This window comes from Lissotriton helveticus, chromosome 3_1 (genome assembly GCF_964261635.1).
Source record: "Lissotriton helveticus chromosome 3_1, aLisHel1.1, whole genome shotgun sequence".
In the NCBI taxonomy this organism is placed as follows: domain Eukaryota; kingdom Metazoa; phylum Chordata; class Amphibia; order Caudata; family Salamandridae; genus Lissotriton; species Lissotriton helveticus.
In genome coordinates, this window is record NC_136061.1 from 858,146,580 (window position 1) to 858,162,330 (window position 15,751).

The 15,751-nt window shown below is 41.3% G+C and overlaps 1 protein-coding gene across 1 annotated transcript in view; it reads right to left on the minus strand.

The window, feature by feature from the left end:
- MRPS15 (mitochondrial ribosomal protein S15) overlaps window positions 1-15,751 on the minus strand; it is a 177,206-nt gene that overhangs the window by 128,692 nt on the left and 32,763 nt on the right. Inside the window, exon 2 of the mRNA XM_078681206.1 lies at window positions 5,338-5,400. Coding sequence (XP_078537332.1) covers window positions 5,338-5,400 — 63 coding nt within the window. The remainder of the gene's footprint in view (window positions 1-5,337; window positions 5,401-15,751) is intronic.

Below are 15,751 nucleotides of genomic sequence, written 5' to 3' on the forward strand. Positions count from 1 at the left end.
ATTTATTTATCTGTTTTCAAAACCAACACATAAATACAAATTTTGTAATTTACAATGCCAATAGCTAAAACTTTTCCAAGGCGAAACCGTTGCATTGTAAATGCTTGTTAAACTTAGTTTGCTCGTGTGCAGCAATAATCAAACCAGATTAAATTCTCTTACTTTTTCTCTTTATTGTTCTTTTTTAGATTTTCTGCGATGGCTATTGTAATCTTTCTAAAAGAATACACAATATTATCTGGGGTGGCCTCTGGGTCAGTGCAGACTAAGAAATCCTCATTATTACTTTTCACCACATTTTCCAGGAGGGCTGCTTCATTGATCCCTTGCAATTTTAGGCTGAATCCATTTTTCTTACCATCATCAATGTGGTCAGCCATCTGAGGTATTTCTCACTATTATCTGGTAAGATCAGGGTAAGCATAAGTGGGAGATGATCACTGAAATGTGTAACTTCTACAGTCAGTGAGATTAGCGACATTTGCGGAGAGCATAATGTGATCTATAAATGAGCTAATCCTATGCCTTTCGAAAGGTTGGTAAAGGGACTTTTCCTCTATCTTCACTTTGCTGAAACAAATCTAAGCTGTACTTATATAATAGTTTGCTTATTTGATCACCATATCTGTTATGAGAAAATATACCAATGTATATTACCTACTGGCGGTCGCCAGTAGGTAGTTATAGTTAGGATCGTTTTCCATAGGAAATCCGCAACATTCTATTGGGAATAACTTTGGCGCCGAATGAGGGATCTGCCTGTAATTTTCCTTAACTTTGCCTCGCTGCGCTCCGCTCCTTCCCTGAACGTTTCGGGGGGATCCGTCAAGCGGGGGCCGAGATAAAAGGGGGGTCCCAAAACGTGTTTTCCCCATGTTTATTTCCATAGGGCGGTTGGACTCACTTTTAGCCCGAACGGCTGAATGGATTTCCACCAAACTTGGCAAAATTGTAGGGACTGGTACCCCGATGTGCCTTTGCTATGTCTCAAGATATATGCTCCAGTGGTTTTTACGAAAATTAACTTTGAAAAAATATATATGGGGCTACATTGGGCTATATATATGTTAGAGCCCTAATGTAGCCCAATGTAGCCCAAAGATTGCCACCAGAGACAAAAAAAAACAAAAGTAGCCCAAATATCAGCCAGATGTAGCCCAACTATAGCCCAATGACAGAATGTCCCAGAGTGTTCTAAAGAACAACTAGAGCGCTAACAGTCTTACTTATGACAAAAGTATGGCACACCTGAAGTCATCTTGATTGGAATAAAGTGTTAACACTTAAAACATTTAATTTGCAAAGGAACAAAATGAGGGGGTTCATTTTGCCATAGAAATTATGATTAGTGCTGAAGAAAGAAAAATTAGGGCACATTTTGAGTGACTTCTCAAATCCTCTTATATTTCATTAAAAAAATTCTGATATGCAGTCTCCCAAGATGGCCACCAGAGACAAAAGAGCCCAAATGTAGCCCAAATATCAGCCAGATGTAGCCCAACTATAGCCCAATGACAGAATGTCCCAGAGTTGTCTAAAGAACAACTAGAACGCTAACAGTCTTACTTATGACAAAAGTATGGCACACCTGAAGTCATCTTGATTGGAATAAAGTGGTAACACTTAATACATTTAATTTGAAAAGGAACAAAATGAGGGGTTTCATTTTGCCATAGAAATTTTATATATATATATATATATATATATATATATATATATATATATATATATATATTCACTGAAAAAACCATAGGTTTCACACCAGTTATAGTTAGCTGGAAATTTTACTCACATAAAACCATTGAAATTCCCACGTTATAGTTAGTTGGACTCACTATAACTTGCACGTCTGCAATGCACTGCTGATGACGTCACATATTACATCACTCATGCATATATTTAAATATTTAAACATTACTCGCTAATATATGTATTCACTAAGATACACTTAATAAGCCAGGTAACCAATCAATTTTTTTTTTTAAACACTGAAAAAACCATAGGTTTCAGGCCTTATATAGTTAGGAATTAGCATTTAAAAAACCTTTGAAATTCACTGAAAAAACCATAGGTTTCAGGCCTTATATAGTTAGGAATCAGCATTTAAAAAACCTTTGAAATTCACTGAAAAAAACATAGGTTTCAGGCCTTATATAGTTAGGAATTAGCATTTAAAAAAACCTTTGAAATTCACTGAAAAAAAACATAGGTTTCAGGAGTTATATAGTTTGGAATTAGTTTTTAAAAAACCTTTGAAATTCACTCAAAAAACTATAAGTTTTAGTGGTGTTATAGTTAGCTGGACATTTTACTCATACAAAACCAATGAAATTGCTCCTATATAGTTAGTTGTACTAACTATATTTTGCGCACCCGCAATCCACTGCTGATGATGTCACATATTAGATCATTCATGACATGGTCAGTGACATCACTGATGACATCTCAAATGACATCACTGATGACATCATCCACGTGACAATCACATACACCTTTTCATACACTATTACAATTTTTCATCACTGTTTGTAAAATACAGAGTATCATGTTTAAATCCATTGTCACAGCAATAAAAGTATCTAAAAATCCACTCAGTGATTCATAGATGTATACACACATCTAATCACTTACCTATGGATTCACTCATACATGCTGTCAATGAACAATAGAACACTATCAAAAATACTTATACATCTATATCGACATTAAACAACATCACGCATCCTATTCACATATGAAGTCATCCTACTCACTTATGCAAACAATGGATCATACTTAAATATTTACTTAGCAAAACACTTATACAAACACCACTTCTTCTATTCATTTAGATAGTAAGTCATACTTAGTGAATTATAAAATCATTATTATAAGTATACAGTTATCCATACAGTCACTCACACAATCATTGTGTCTTATGTATACTTATTTATATACAACAACTGACACATACACTGCTTTTATTTTTCTAGTTTGTTGGACCTGTACCTTTGAGAAATATATTTGCTCATCACCACACCCATAAAGAGTTTCCCTCACCCAAACTGTTAGAACATGTAGTTTTAACTTCATATATCTACTGAATCAACTAGTCACACATCTTTGGACAGTCACACACCCCCCACTGAACCACACACACTTTCACACTCCCATACAAATACTCAGTTAACTAATCAATAACTAATATAGACTTTCACATAGCTAGTAACCAACTGTAGAATCAGTTTACACAACAACTGACAAAGTGATACAGATATTCACACAGTTTAGTCACTATCCACTATATTTAGTGAGACATTATAAATTGGTCAAGTAAACAGTCAATTACACTGCTACTAAATCCTCCATCCAAATATTTATTTATATATATCCACTCATTCTTCAATGTAAATTGCTATATATATAATGCATATTTAAATAACGAAGCAAACCACATTCACTGGATGATGTCATCAGTGATGTCATTTGAGATGTCATCAGTGATGTCACTGACCATGTCATGAATGATCTAATATGTGACATCAGCAGCAGTGGATTGCGGGTGCGCGAAATATAGTTAGTACAACTAACTATATAGGAGCAATTTCATTGGTTTTGTATGAGTAAAATGTCCAGCTAACTATAACACCACTAAAACTTATAGTTTTTTGAGTGAATTTCAAAGGTTTTTTAAAAACTAATTCCTAACTATATAACTCCTGAAACCTATGTTTTTTTCAGTGAATTTCAAAGGTTTTTTTAAATGCTAATTCCTAACTATATAAGGCCTGAAACCTATGGTTTTTTCAGTGAATATATACACACACACACACACACACACACACAGCTTCGAAACAGCCAATAAATGTATTCAGTATATTATCCAGGTCCTCCACGAAGACATGGCGATTCTGGTTAAAGATATTGTTATAATAGTTCATCAAAACAAAAATATGGACTCACATTGGACTCCAGCAGAACCAAAGAGAGAGAATTAGTGTACATTTTTTTTAACAGACACCAAGGCCAAAGTAGACACCAGGAGTGCCAGGCCACCCTTTGCCCGCCCATGGGTTGATGATACTTCTGGGGTTGTACTTGATACATAGCGGAATTAAAAGGCAAACATAACTGGATTATTAACACTTTCTTCCTTAGCTTTTTACATTGGAAGAAGGGGTATGAACTGTTTTGAAAGCTGATTTTCTTTCTTTGTACTTAGATAGGAGGTCAGGAGAACTTATTAAGACCTATGTGTTTGGGAACGATATTATACAGACGAAAACACACTAGTGAAGTATAAGGTAACCATGGATTGTGCATGATCTATTACACGAGTAATTGAACAAAACATTTACTCAAGCATCCGGTTTAGAATTTCACTTTCTCTGTGAAACCAGGTATTCTCTATTTCCAACCCAGTTTTCCAAAAGTTAGCAAACACATACCACACTGTCCTTGAGTGAGTTTCAAGAATAAAAGCGAACAAAGCCATTGAAACAAGAACCATACAGTCTGTGGGTGACTGCCTATAAAGTCAGACCTTGTCCTTCAACAGAGTACACAAAGTCAAATTGAGAATCAAGATTAAAACCAGGGCAATTATGCACAATAGTTTTAGGAATTGACCCTAAACAAAGATTAAAGCCCCTCAGCCCAAGACACAACCCAGAGAGGCAGCAAATCAGAAGGAAGAAAGGACTTGCTGCTTGAGGGAACAAAAAGGAGAACCAGAACTTTTAGTTTCAGGTCAATGACTGATCCGCAGAAGAAGCACACACCTTATGTAGTTCCGCAGTACGATAAATTATCCCAGTTCTTACAACCAATTCGATTTTTCTGCTGGACTGGTAAATACCATTCCCCAGTCCGTTTATGTACACCTGCCTCATGTTATTTTTTTCTGTTCACATCCAACTATTTTCGTAGAATGTGAATATTCAAAGTTGATAATCATTGATCTAACACTTGTAGGAAACTTGAATACCTAGATAGAGGGGTAGTAAAAACAATATGGGATCTAGGCCCTGAAACCATAGTATTTTCCAACACCGTTTTTTTAAATATAAAAACAAAAACAAAAAACCTACAAGCAGTTCTCCCACGGTTTTTAAATTCAAATCTCGCTACTGCTTTGTAATCAGATGTTAATATGTGGAACAATTCTCAACAACATCCAAAAGCTGTCATTCACAGCTTCGGCAGAAACATGTCTGTTCAGACTTTAGTTTAACATTAAGGGCTTTTTACAGCATATTCAAGCAGAAGTGTACATTTTTATCTCAATTAATCTCATTTTCTCATTATTTGTGCGGGAATTAAAACTTGTCGAGAAGAAACCATATACGCCCTCCTTACCAGGCTTCCTGCTTGTGACTTTCGCATAATGTCGGACTGACAGAAGCAAACTGCTGCAGTTACCTTAAAATCGAAAGAGAAGGTGTCATATTGTAAAAGTAATAAAATCAATAACAAAGAAAACAAACGTGAAAGCACTACAAATGTAACTTTAATTATTCTCCTCATGAAATGTTTACATTTAATCTACAATGTGAACATGCTTTAATAACACAAATGTAAGGATTAGAGTCAGCGCCTGAATTGCTGCAGTGCATTTTGGCACCTGAAACATGAAACAATAATCATGGCGCCTACCCACAAGGACTTACCAGGGCTTCACTCTCGTATCCTTCAACCTCCCGCACACAGCCATGTCGATTGCAGCCATTTTTACCCGGCAGTAATAGCAACCGAACGCACAAATAGGACTGTGCCAAGCCCCCATTTCCTTAAATCGTTGCCATTCAGTCACTCCGTGCCCCGACATGCCCCCTCCCCACATGCTCTCTGCGCCTTTCTCCTTTTTGCCTACCCGCCCAGTCTCCGGCTGTGGGCCCAGCACTCCTTGCTCAACGATTCTTGCATACGTTTTCGTTCCACTTCTCAACTGGGCCATCTGCTCCATGTCCCCTGATAATGTTCGAGGTTTAAGTTTGACTACCTTTTCTTATTTTAAAATATTTTGTGTTTATTTTGAAAGCTGTAATACAGTCAAACACAGTATCCCCAGGACTAAAAAACAGGACTGACATAATTTTCTGACTTACAACCGTTTGTTAGGGATAATTTTATCACAAGAAATTGAAGATAACAATCAGTTGTTATCCTCCCAGTATTCAAGATGCCAAAAAAGACAAAAAAAGGTGTTTTTTTTTAGAAGAAAAATTAAAAATGAGCACATTACATTAGTGCAAACCTTTATTTTTCTGCACTTATTCGTAGACATGCATCACGCATTTTCAATAAATACAGATTTAAAAAACAGCCTGCGTCATTGGCATAAGCAACAGATGTAATGAAAAGAGGGCCTCGCACAGCTGGTAGGAAGATTAAAGAATTGCAGTGCAGTGCTGAAGTCCTGATGTTTTGGAGTTGCACTATAAAAATCAGAACCCTCGTTATAATTGGAATTTCATCCACTGCAGATAATATTCACTACTCGTTCTGAAACCCCGAGCATTCACTAATCTGTAGTTAAAAAAAATAAATTAAAAAAAACGGGAACAGGAGTGGGTCTATGGTCGAAGGATACTTTAAATGCATTTACATGTTACTCTGAGAACGTATCAACTAAATCCAGGCAGGCGAATACCTAAAAGCTGCAACTGACATCTAGTGAAGTAAAAGGAAGGGGCTAGTTGACAGTGGCGTAGCTAGTAGGGGACGGTCCGCCCCAGGCGGCACTATTTTGGGGGCGGTGGCCGCGCGGCACTGGTGGCCCGTGGTGGCTGCCTTTATAATTTATTTGGGGACACTCACTGACACTACTGTCAGTGACTACAGGGTCACCAGGCACGCTAAGGGCCTGCTAGCCTATTTCTAGGCAGACCTGGAAATCAAAGTATAAAAACAGGATCTGTTAGCAAAACACTATGGATCTTAAAAAGATTAAAGTCCCTTTCTTTATCACTGTATCATATGTGAAGCAGGAAGGAGAATCTATGTCAGATACTGCAGTTCAAAATTACTGATTTTCACATACTAGTGATGAACCACAGTTTCAAATCTTCCTAGATAAGAACCTCAGATGGCAAAAAATCCTGCGGAATACTTAATACTGTCAGAATTCAATGCACCTACAAGCCCACACAAGAAAACCTTATACTAGCCAGACTAGAAAACGTCATATAGAGTATAGACTCTACACAAGAAAGAAATAATTCTCTTCTTTCAATATACATGTAATAAATACCGTCCACAGGACATATGATTGTTGAAAGGCACCAACACATTCCATGACAGCATTATATGGGACAGTAGCTGAAGTTGTTGCATACTGTATATGGTTAGGTTATTCCTTATAATATGTAGTCATATCATCACCCTCCCTTCAATCAATCAAGTGATCTTATAGATCGCGGCTAATCACCAGTTAGGGATGCAAGGCGCATTGGTGGGGGTTCTGCAAGTTAGTCGAAGAGCCAGGTCTTGCGGTTCCTCCTGAATTGAGGCAGTGAAGGTGATTGCCTGAGATGTAGAAGTAGAGAGTTCCAGGTCTTCGCAGCGAAGTAGGAGAAGGATCTTCCTCCAGTCAAGGTCTTGCAGATCCGTGGGATAGAGGCCAGTTTGGCAAAGCAGGGATGTCTGGTGGATATGTAGAAGGAGAGGCGGTGGTTGAGGTTTGCAGGTCTGGTGTTGTGGAGGGCTTTGCAGGCGTGCATGAAGAGCCTGAAGGTGTTTCTTTTGTTGATCAGGAACCAGTGAAGGTGGCTGTAGCGGGGATGTCCAGGATAAGTCTGCCGGAGGCGTTCTGGATTCTCTGCAATTTCTTTTGGAGAGTAAAGTGCGTTGCTGTAGGCAAGCTTGCTGCTGACGAGTGCCTGGGTGACGTTCTCTTAGACTTGCTGAAGATCCACTTGAAGATCTTCTGAAGCAGGTGAAGAGTGTGGAAGCAGGACGATGAGAAGGCGCTAATTTGGCAGTTCATGCAGAGCGAGGAGTCTAGGATGATGCTGAGGTTACATGTGTTGTCCGTGGGTGCATGTGTGTGGGGGTTCCGAGCACTGCGTGCCACCAGGAGTCATCCCAGGATGAGGACTTCGGTTTTGTCTGAGTAGAGCTTGAGGCAGCTGTCCTTGATCTAGGAGGCGACTGGCTTCATCCTGTTGTGAAAGTTCCTTTTAGCTGCTGTAGGTTCGTCGCAGATGGAGAGAATCAGCTGGGTGTCATCGGCATAGGAGATAATGTGGCTTCTGTGGTTTCTGATGGTAGCTGCAAGTGGGGCCAGATAGATGTTTAAGAGGGTGGGGCTCAGAGGGGAGCCCAGAGAAAATACACAGCTGATCTCTATATGTTCAGGGGAGAACAGTGGGAGCTTGACTCTCTGGGTACCACCGGTGAGGAAGGAGAGGATTCACTCGAAGGCTTTGCCAGAGATGCTGGTGTCGCGAAGTCTTGTGCAGACAGTGTGGTGGGAGATGGTGTCGAAGGCGCAAGAGAGGTTCAGGAGAATAAGGGCTGCAGTTTCGCCTTGGTTGAGAAGATTGCGGATGCAGTATGTTGCAGCGAGAAGTGCAGTCTCGGTGCTGTGGTTGCTTCTGTAGCCTGATTGGGAGGGGTCCAGGGTGTGGTTTGTTTCGATGAATTCAGCGAGTTGGACGCTGATGGCCTGTTCGATTACTTTGGCTGGGAAGGGGAGCAGAGAGAGTGGTCTGTAATTCTTTCGGTCCGTCGGGTCGGCAGAGGGCTTTTTAATCTTTTATTTAAAAATATTCTCTCTGACCCCTTTACATGCAACAAGAAACCAGACAGAGTTGCCCACTGTAGCCGGCGCTTTTCTTACTGGCCCTTGAACCCCTCCCCCAGGACATAAAGCTAAACACTAGAGTAAAAGGGGTCGAGATCAACGGAGTCAAAGTAAAATTACCTGCCTACACAGATGATATATTGATTGTAACGGAACTGCCAATGACCTCAATCGGGGCACTGATGACCACGATAGCAGAATACTCCAGACTATCAGAGTATATGCTAAACAAGGACAAATCTGAATGTAAACTGCTAAACATTCACTGCACGAAAGACATTCTCAGAGACTCGGGTTGACCTGGCAGACGGGGATATATTAAATACCTAGGCATATATTTCGGTAGCGACCTAATAAACACACTACACTACAATGAGAAGACACTACTAGATAAAATTAAGAAAGTTCGGGACTCTTGGTCCCCAAAATTCAAAACGTGGTGGGGAAGAATCGAAACTATCAAAATGATGATCACCCCAGTAATTAACTACCTGATAAGCATGCTCCCACTCCTACTCACAGACGATTTTCACCGGAAAGTCGATATCATGTTCACTAAATTCCTCTGGCGCTGTAAAAAGGCAAGGATAAGCATTAGGAAACTGAGATTGGATAAAAACCAAGGAGGGGTAAACCTAGCAGACTTTAGGTTGTTCCAACTAGCCTTTCTTGCAAAACAGGGATCATACTGGGTTTCCCCGCCGACCCACTACATACCGGAATTGCTTCAGGTAGAGAAGGCCATCCGGAAAAACCTGAGCCCACTGGCCCTTCTAACAGCAAACACATATCCCCATTCATCCAAACCTATCTTTAAAAACACAAAAATCGCACTTCTAAAAGTAGACAAGAAGATGGAGGTTAGCATCAAAGGGTCCAAGATAGAATCACTTTGGGCAAACAACAAGGTTAAGTGCAATGAGAAAAGCCTTACCTTCGATACCTGGATAGAGAAAGGTATTTATTACCCGTACCAACTTGAAAATGGGGAAACCCAATTACTTTCTCAGCTCTCAAAGCTAGACACCACCTAAAAGACATCGAACTTTATAAGTTCCTGAAAATAAGAGAGGCCTTATCAAAAACGAAACTATCTACCCCACAACCCTCAATCTTCCGATACGTGTCAAACATTAACAAACTAGGGCACCAAGTCTCTCAGCTATACAAACTCTTATGCCCCAAATCCACCACACTTAATGAAAAAACAGTCGCCTATTGGGATAAACAAGCTAACGCACCACTCAACGAGCAGGAATGGGCAACACTGTGGTCCTCGGCCTCGCGTAATAAGATTACCCCAGTACTAGCACAAACTAAATTTTGGCTGCTTCACAAGGCATTTTGGACCCTATTGCGTCTTTACTGATTGGGTCTCAGGGAGTATTCACTCTGTTGGAACTGTAACAAAGGGAAGGGGGACCTAGCACACCTTATCTTCCAATGCTCAACTCTCAAGGTATTCTGGGGAAAAATCTTAGATTTCATTAACGATATGTTTGAATGCAAACTAGCAATGGAATTCTCCACCCTCACTTCGGCATTTATACGCACAGAATTGAGAACTGAAGATAAGGACCAAATGGACCTTTCACTGACAGCAGCTATAAAAATGGTCCTAACCAACTGGAAAGACACGAGCAAAATTAGCTACAAAGGCTGGATCAACTGGGTCATGCATCTCAGAGGAGCGGACAGTATTGCGCTACAATACTCACCATAGAAAGCATCCTCTAGAGGGATGTGGGAAGCTCTTGATACTTACCTTGACTCCTATGAACCCCCATAAACAGCTGGTATGAACAAACAATGGATCGGTCTTCGACCCATAGAGTTGTCCCTATTATAGCCCGGATGGGCCTGCATGCGGACTCAAGCATCCTGAAAGTGTGTCAAATGTAATGTAGAGTGTATAGCTCATGCCAATTGTAATGTACAGCGAATGTTCCTCTCTATGTGCCTGTCTTGTCCTATTAATCTTTTGTTTCACCACTAAATTTTCTGTCCTTTCCTACTTACTTTTCTTACACTCTCAAAGTACAAAAGTAGGGGCTAGCTATGTAAACACCAATGTATAAACGACTACTACTCATCTAGGCTAACCCTGTATCAACGGTTGTGATTGTACTCTTTATAAAAAAAAAATTTTAAACATTAAAAAAAAAAATATATATAAATAAAGAGATACTATGGCTGTAGGTAAGTTGAAAAAACGTGTAATCGGTATTGTGAAAATAAGCATGTATAATTAGTTGTAAAGTATTTTAAACTGTTTAGTGGGTGGCTGTAGTTAACTGTGGAAGGAAATATGTAGTCTGTTTCTTTCTTATAGCGACCACCAGCATCACAATAAACATACTGTCAACAGTTTTTTTTATCTAGTGACGGTGAATTGTAAGGGATGGCATGGAACTCGCAGAGAGCTTCAGAAGAAGGAAATCAAAAATCTTGAGGTCAGGGAAAAAATCACACAAGTTATACAGAACGTGCATATGCACTTCTCCTTTTGCAGTTTCTTTAATGCCGACATACAGTCATTAAATGATTTACCTCTTTCATGCTTTCTGTAAAAAAAACAAAAAACCGAAAAGGGTTGTACCCATACAATGCTAGGAGTAAAATGAGTGTTAAAATCAGCTAAAGGTTTGCTAAAACCGTTGATATCCTATGTACCTCTTTTTATGGCGCACAATTTGTTAATTCTCAATCCTTTCGGTCCTAATGAATGTAATTAAGTTGTTTTTCCGTTCAGCAGATAGTTTGTTTTCCACGCCCTTTGTTGATCCGCAGTTAAAAATAATACTTCCATTCCAACTATTTAATATTTGGTTTTCCTGATATTGCATAAAACAGTTGCAGAGGGTTGACGTTGAATTATCGGGTGCACATATATCACAATAAAAGTGGATCTAGTTCTAAGTCCCTTTAACTGGGTAATTTGGTCAAGTTCTTAGTCTAGTTCACTGATATGTCCTTATACTCAGGCCCTTAAATCTGCAATTCTGTGCTAACACTGAATTTATTATGTTGAATTCAGTACACAATAACCCACTGGTGAACAGATAAAAGGTTGCTTGATGCGAATCACCCAAAAATAAACTGCCCATCCAGCAGCCAGAGATTTTTGCAACCTTGACCACCAACCATTGCAAAAGGAGAAGTGCATATGCACGTTCTGTATAACTTGTGTGATTTTTCCCTGACCTCAAGATTTTTGATTTCCTTCTTCTGAAGCTCTCTGCGAGTTCCATGCCATCCCTTACAATTCACAGCAACTACATTAGAAAACTGTTGACAGTATGTTTATTGTATATAATATAATCACATATATAGATTGAAATATTCAAATATAGAAAACATTACGGGCTGATAGGACTACATGCAATACTGTGACAGGTCGCAGTCCCTTTGACATTATGAAAGGATGATTTTCTAACTTAAAAAGTAGTACTGGATGTATGGTCAAGTCTAGAGCAGTCCAGTGGTCGGTTGAGGAAATTTGAGAAAACATTGAGTAGGCCCCTGTGGGTTCTTCTCTTCAGAGGATCGCCCCCTTGAATTGATCAAGGAGTTGCCTGTCACAGTAATCTGGAGAGCTATGCTGGCAGGAGCGTAGTCTCCTTGCAGGGTCGCCCAAGATGGATAGGTCCAAGGGTAGAGATCAAACGAAGTCCGATCCACTGGTCCTCTAGGATGGGCACTAGGCTAACAACCTTGTTGTATAAAAAAACATTTATTATAGAAACGGCAGCAAGAACTACTAAATCTTCTGGGCACAAGTGACTTTCAGAGTCTCTGCATCAGACATGCATGACTGACAGTAATCAAATCCACAAGGAAACTACTTACAGGATGACGCAAATTACGTTTACCAAGTGCAAGACCAAAATCAGATTCTTAAACGTACTATGTATGATACCAGAAAGCTGTCTCAAGTAAGATAAGAGATGAGGTACTACACCCTGCACATTCTGGGGGTCAATTAAAGCATGTGGACTGGTCCTGGTAGAATAAAAGACACCACAGGAGAGACAGTATTGCACTCAGGAATGGAGAATATCAAACATCACAAAGGTGTTGCCATCATCCTGGGCAAGGGGACAGAGAAATGCCCAATTGATTGGAAGACAGTCAACAGCAAACACATCAAGGTTAGAAAAATCATAAACATGTTACTAGACCTGCAGGTCTAGTAACTTTAATTATCTACTCAACCTAACTGTAAAGTACTTGACCCGTAAACTGGTCTCAAATTGTGGGATCCTCAGCAAATATTTTGTCTTATGGAGCCTCATTTTTCTTCATGATCACATAGGAGAGAACACTCAAATATGTAAATTCACTATTTTGGGTGTACAAAAAAAACCTCTTTATTTACTAGACTAAACGTTTGCTGCATGTATGATAAGAATAGAGCCCACATATATGGTACACATGATTCCTGGCTTGCCTCTTTCCTCATTAACAGCATTGTCATCTGGGGAGGAGCAGGAATATTTCCCAGTTCATGTTTAAAAAATCACTTTACATAAATATATTACTAAAGCATGATGTGGTAGTGCACTGTCATTTAGAGATAGCATATTTTCCATCGAAATGGCCACAAAACGTTCCCACTAACATGTAGTTTTACTGATAAAACTAAATAGCCCATAAACAATGGGCGGAAATTGGGCTTTAGCAAAAATATTTAGAATTTGCACATCACCAAGTAAAGTGTTCCAATTTGTTTTGATCCTATAAAAATCTTTTTATTTTCAACCACAGGATTACAAAATTGTGTCTTTATACCTTTAATATATTTGAAATGATTGAACACTTCACTTATTAGCTAATTCAGTGTTGTATTAGGAAAAAAACCTGAAATCTTACAGCCTTTCATTTCACATGCTTTGCACTGCGTGATTGTCAAACAGTTCACTTTGCAAAATCATCTAATTTTGATCAAAGAAAAGTAAATGTAGGAAGACAAACTAAATGTTTGAAGACAAACTGACTTTTGACCTTTGTCTGGAAAGCCGAGCAAATGAGACATGATAATAATTAAAGGCATCTTTATTGCTCACCCTGGTGAGTAGGCACTAACAATATCTCGTCCTGATTAAATCTGGGTCGCCATAGCAAATGGGCAAGTGGATTTTCTGAGTCCTGCACAGGACAGCCAGGTTAAAAGACAGATACATAAACGCCACCATTATCCAGTGCTATGCATTAACAAATGATGCAGAGGAAATATTCTACCAACAGATGCAATCTGAAGTTGAAGCCATGCCACAAACTAACTTGGTGCTCAGCCAATGGCAGAGACAGATAATGGATTGACCATCTGAGAAGCAGCGGCTGGATACGCTCACTGCAGGATGTCAGAGTGGGGAAGGGAGCAGACATCGGCAGGGATAACCATCTAGTGAGCGCTCCTGCGTTTAATCTCAGAAAAATTGAACAAAAAACATCAGGACAGCTCTGTGATGTGGCAAAATGACAGGACCCTAAGACTGAGAAGGCATTAGTCTTACAATTCAAAAATAGGTTCCAAATCCTGGCAGACACGGAAGTTCAGTCTAAGCCAGCTGCAGATTCGGTCAACAAGAAATGGGAAGAGGTCTCATCACTAAATGTGAAGTGCAGTGAAACAGGCCTGGGAACCAAGACGTGGAAGAGGAAGGAATGGATAAGACCAGACACATGGCAAGCTATTGAAGACAGTAGGGAAAAACAAGCATTAAAAATGCAATAGGTCTCGCAATAGAAGAGTTTGACATTTTTCGTTTTGCATATGGATGAGTGGCGTTGCGTGGATGAGTGGCGTTGCGTGGGTGAGTGGCGTTGCGTGGGTGAGTGGCGTTGCGTGGGTGAGTGGCGTTGCGTGGGTGAGTGGCGTTGCGTGGGTGAGCGGCGTTGCGTGGGTGAGCGGCGTTGCGTGGCTGAGCGGCGTTGCGTGGGTGAGCGGCGTTGCGTGGGTGTGTGGCGTTGCGTGTGTGTGTGGCGTTGCGTGTGTGTGTGGCGTTGCGTGTGTGTGTGGCGTTGCGTGTGTGTGTGGCGTTGCGTGGGTGTGTGGCGTTGCGTGGGTGTGTGGCGTTGCGTGGGTGAGTGGCGTTGCGTGGGTGAGTGGCGTTGCGTGGGTGAGTGGCGTTGCGTGGGTGAGTGGCGTTGCGTGGGTGAGTGGCGTTGCGTGGGTGAGTGGCGTTGCGTGGGTGAGTGGCGTTGCGTGTGTGAGTGGCGTTGCGTGTGTGAGTGGCGTTGCGTGTGTGTGTGGCGTTGCGTGTGTGTGTGGCGTTGCGTGTGTGTGTGGCGTTGCGTGGCTGAGTGGCGTTGCGTGGGTGAGTGGCGTTGCGTGGGTGAGTGGCGTTGCGTGGGTGAGTGGCGTTGCGTGGGTGAGTGGCGTTGCGTGGGTGAGTGGCGTTGCGTGGGTGAGTGGCGTTGCGTGGGTGAGTGGCGTTGCGTGGGTGAGTGGCGTTGCGTGGGTGAGTGGCGTTGCGTGGGTGAGTGGCGTTGCGTGGGTGAGTGGCGTTGCGTGGGTGAGTGGCGTTGCGTGGTTGAGTGGCGTTGCGTGTGTGAGTGGCGTTGCGTGTGTGAGTGGCGTTGCGTGTGTGTGTGGCGTTGCGTGTGTGTGTGGCGTTGCGTGTGTGTGTGGCGTTGCGTGGGTGAGTGGCGTTGCGTGGCTGAGTGGCGTTGCGTGGCTGAGTGGCGTTGCGTGGCTGAGTGGCGTTGCGTGGCTGAGTGGCGTTGCGTGGCTGAGTGGCGTTGCGTGGCTGAGTGGCGTTGCGTGGCTGAGTGGCGTTGCGTGGCTGAGTGGCGTTGCGTGGCTGAGTGGCGTTGCGTGGCTGAGTGGCGTTGCGTGGTTGAGTGGCGTTGCGTGTGTGAGTGGCGTTGCATGTGTGAGTGGCGTTGCGTGTGTGAGTGGCGTTGCATGTGTGAGTGGCGTTGCATGTGTGAGTGGCGTTGCATGTGTGAGTGGCGTTGCAT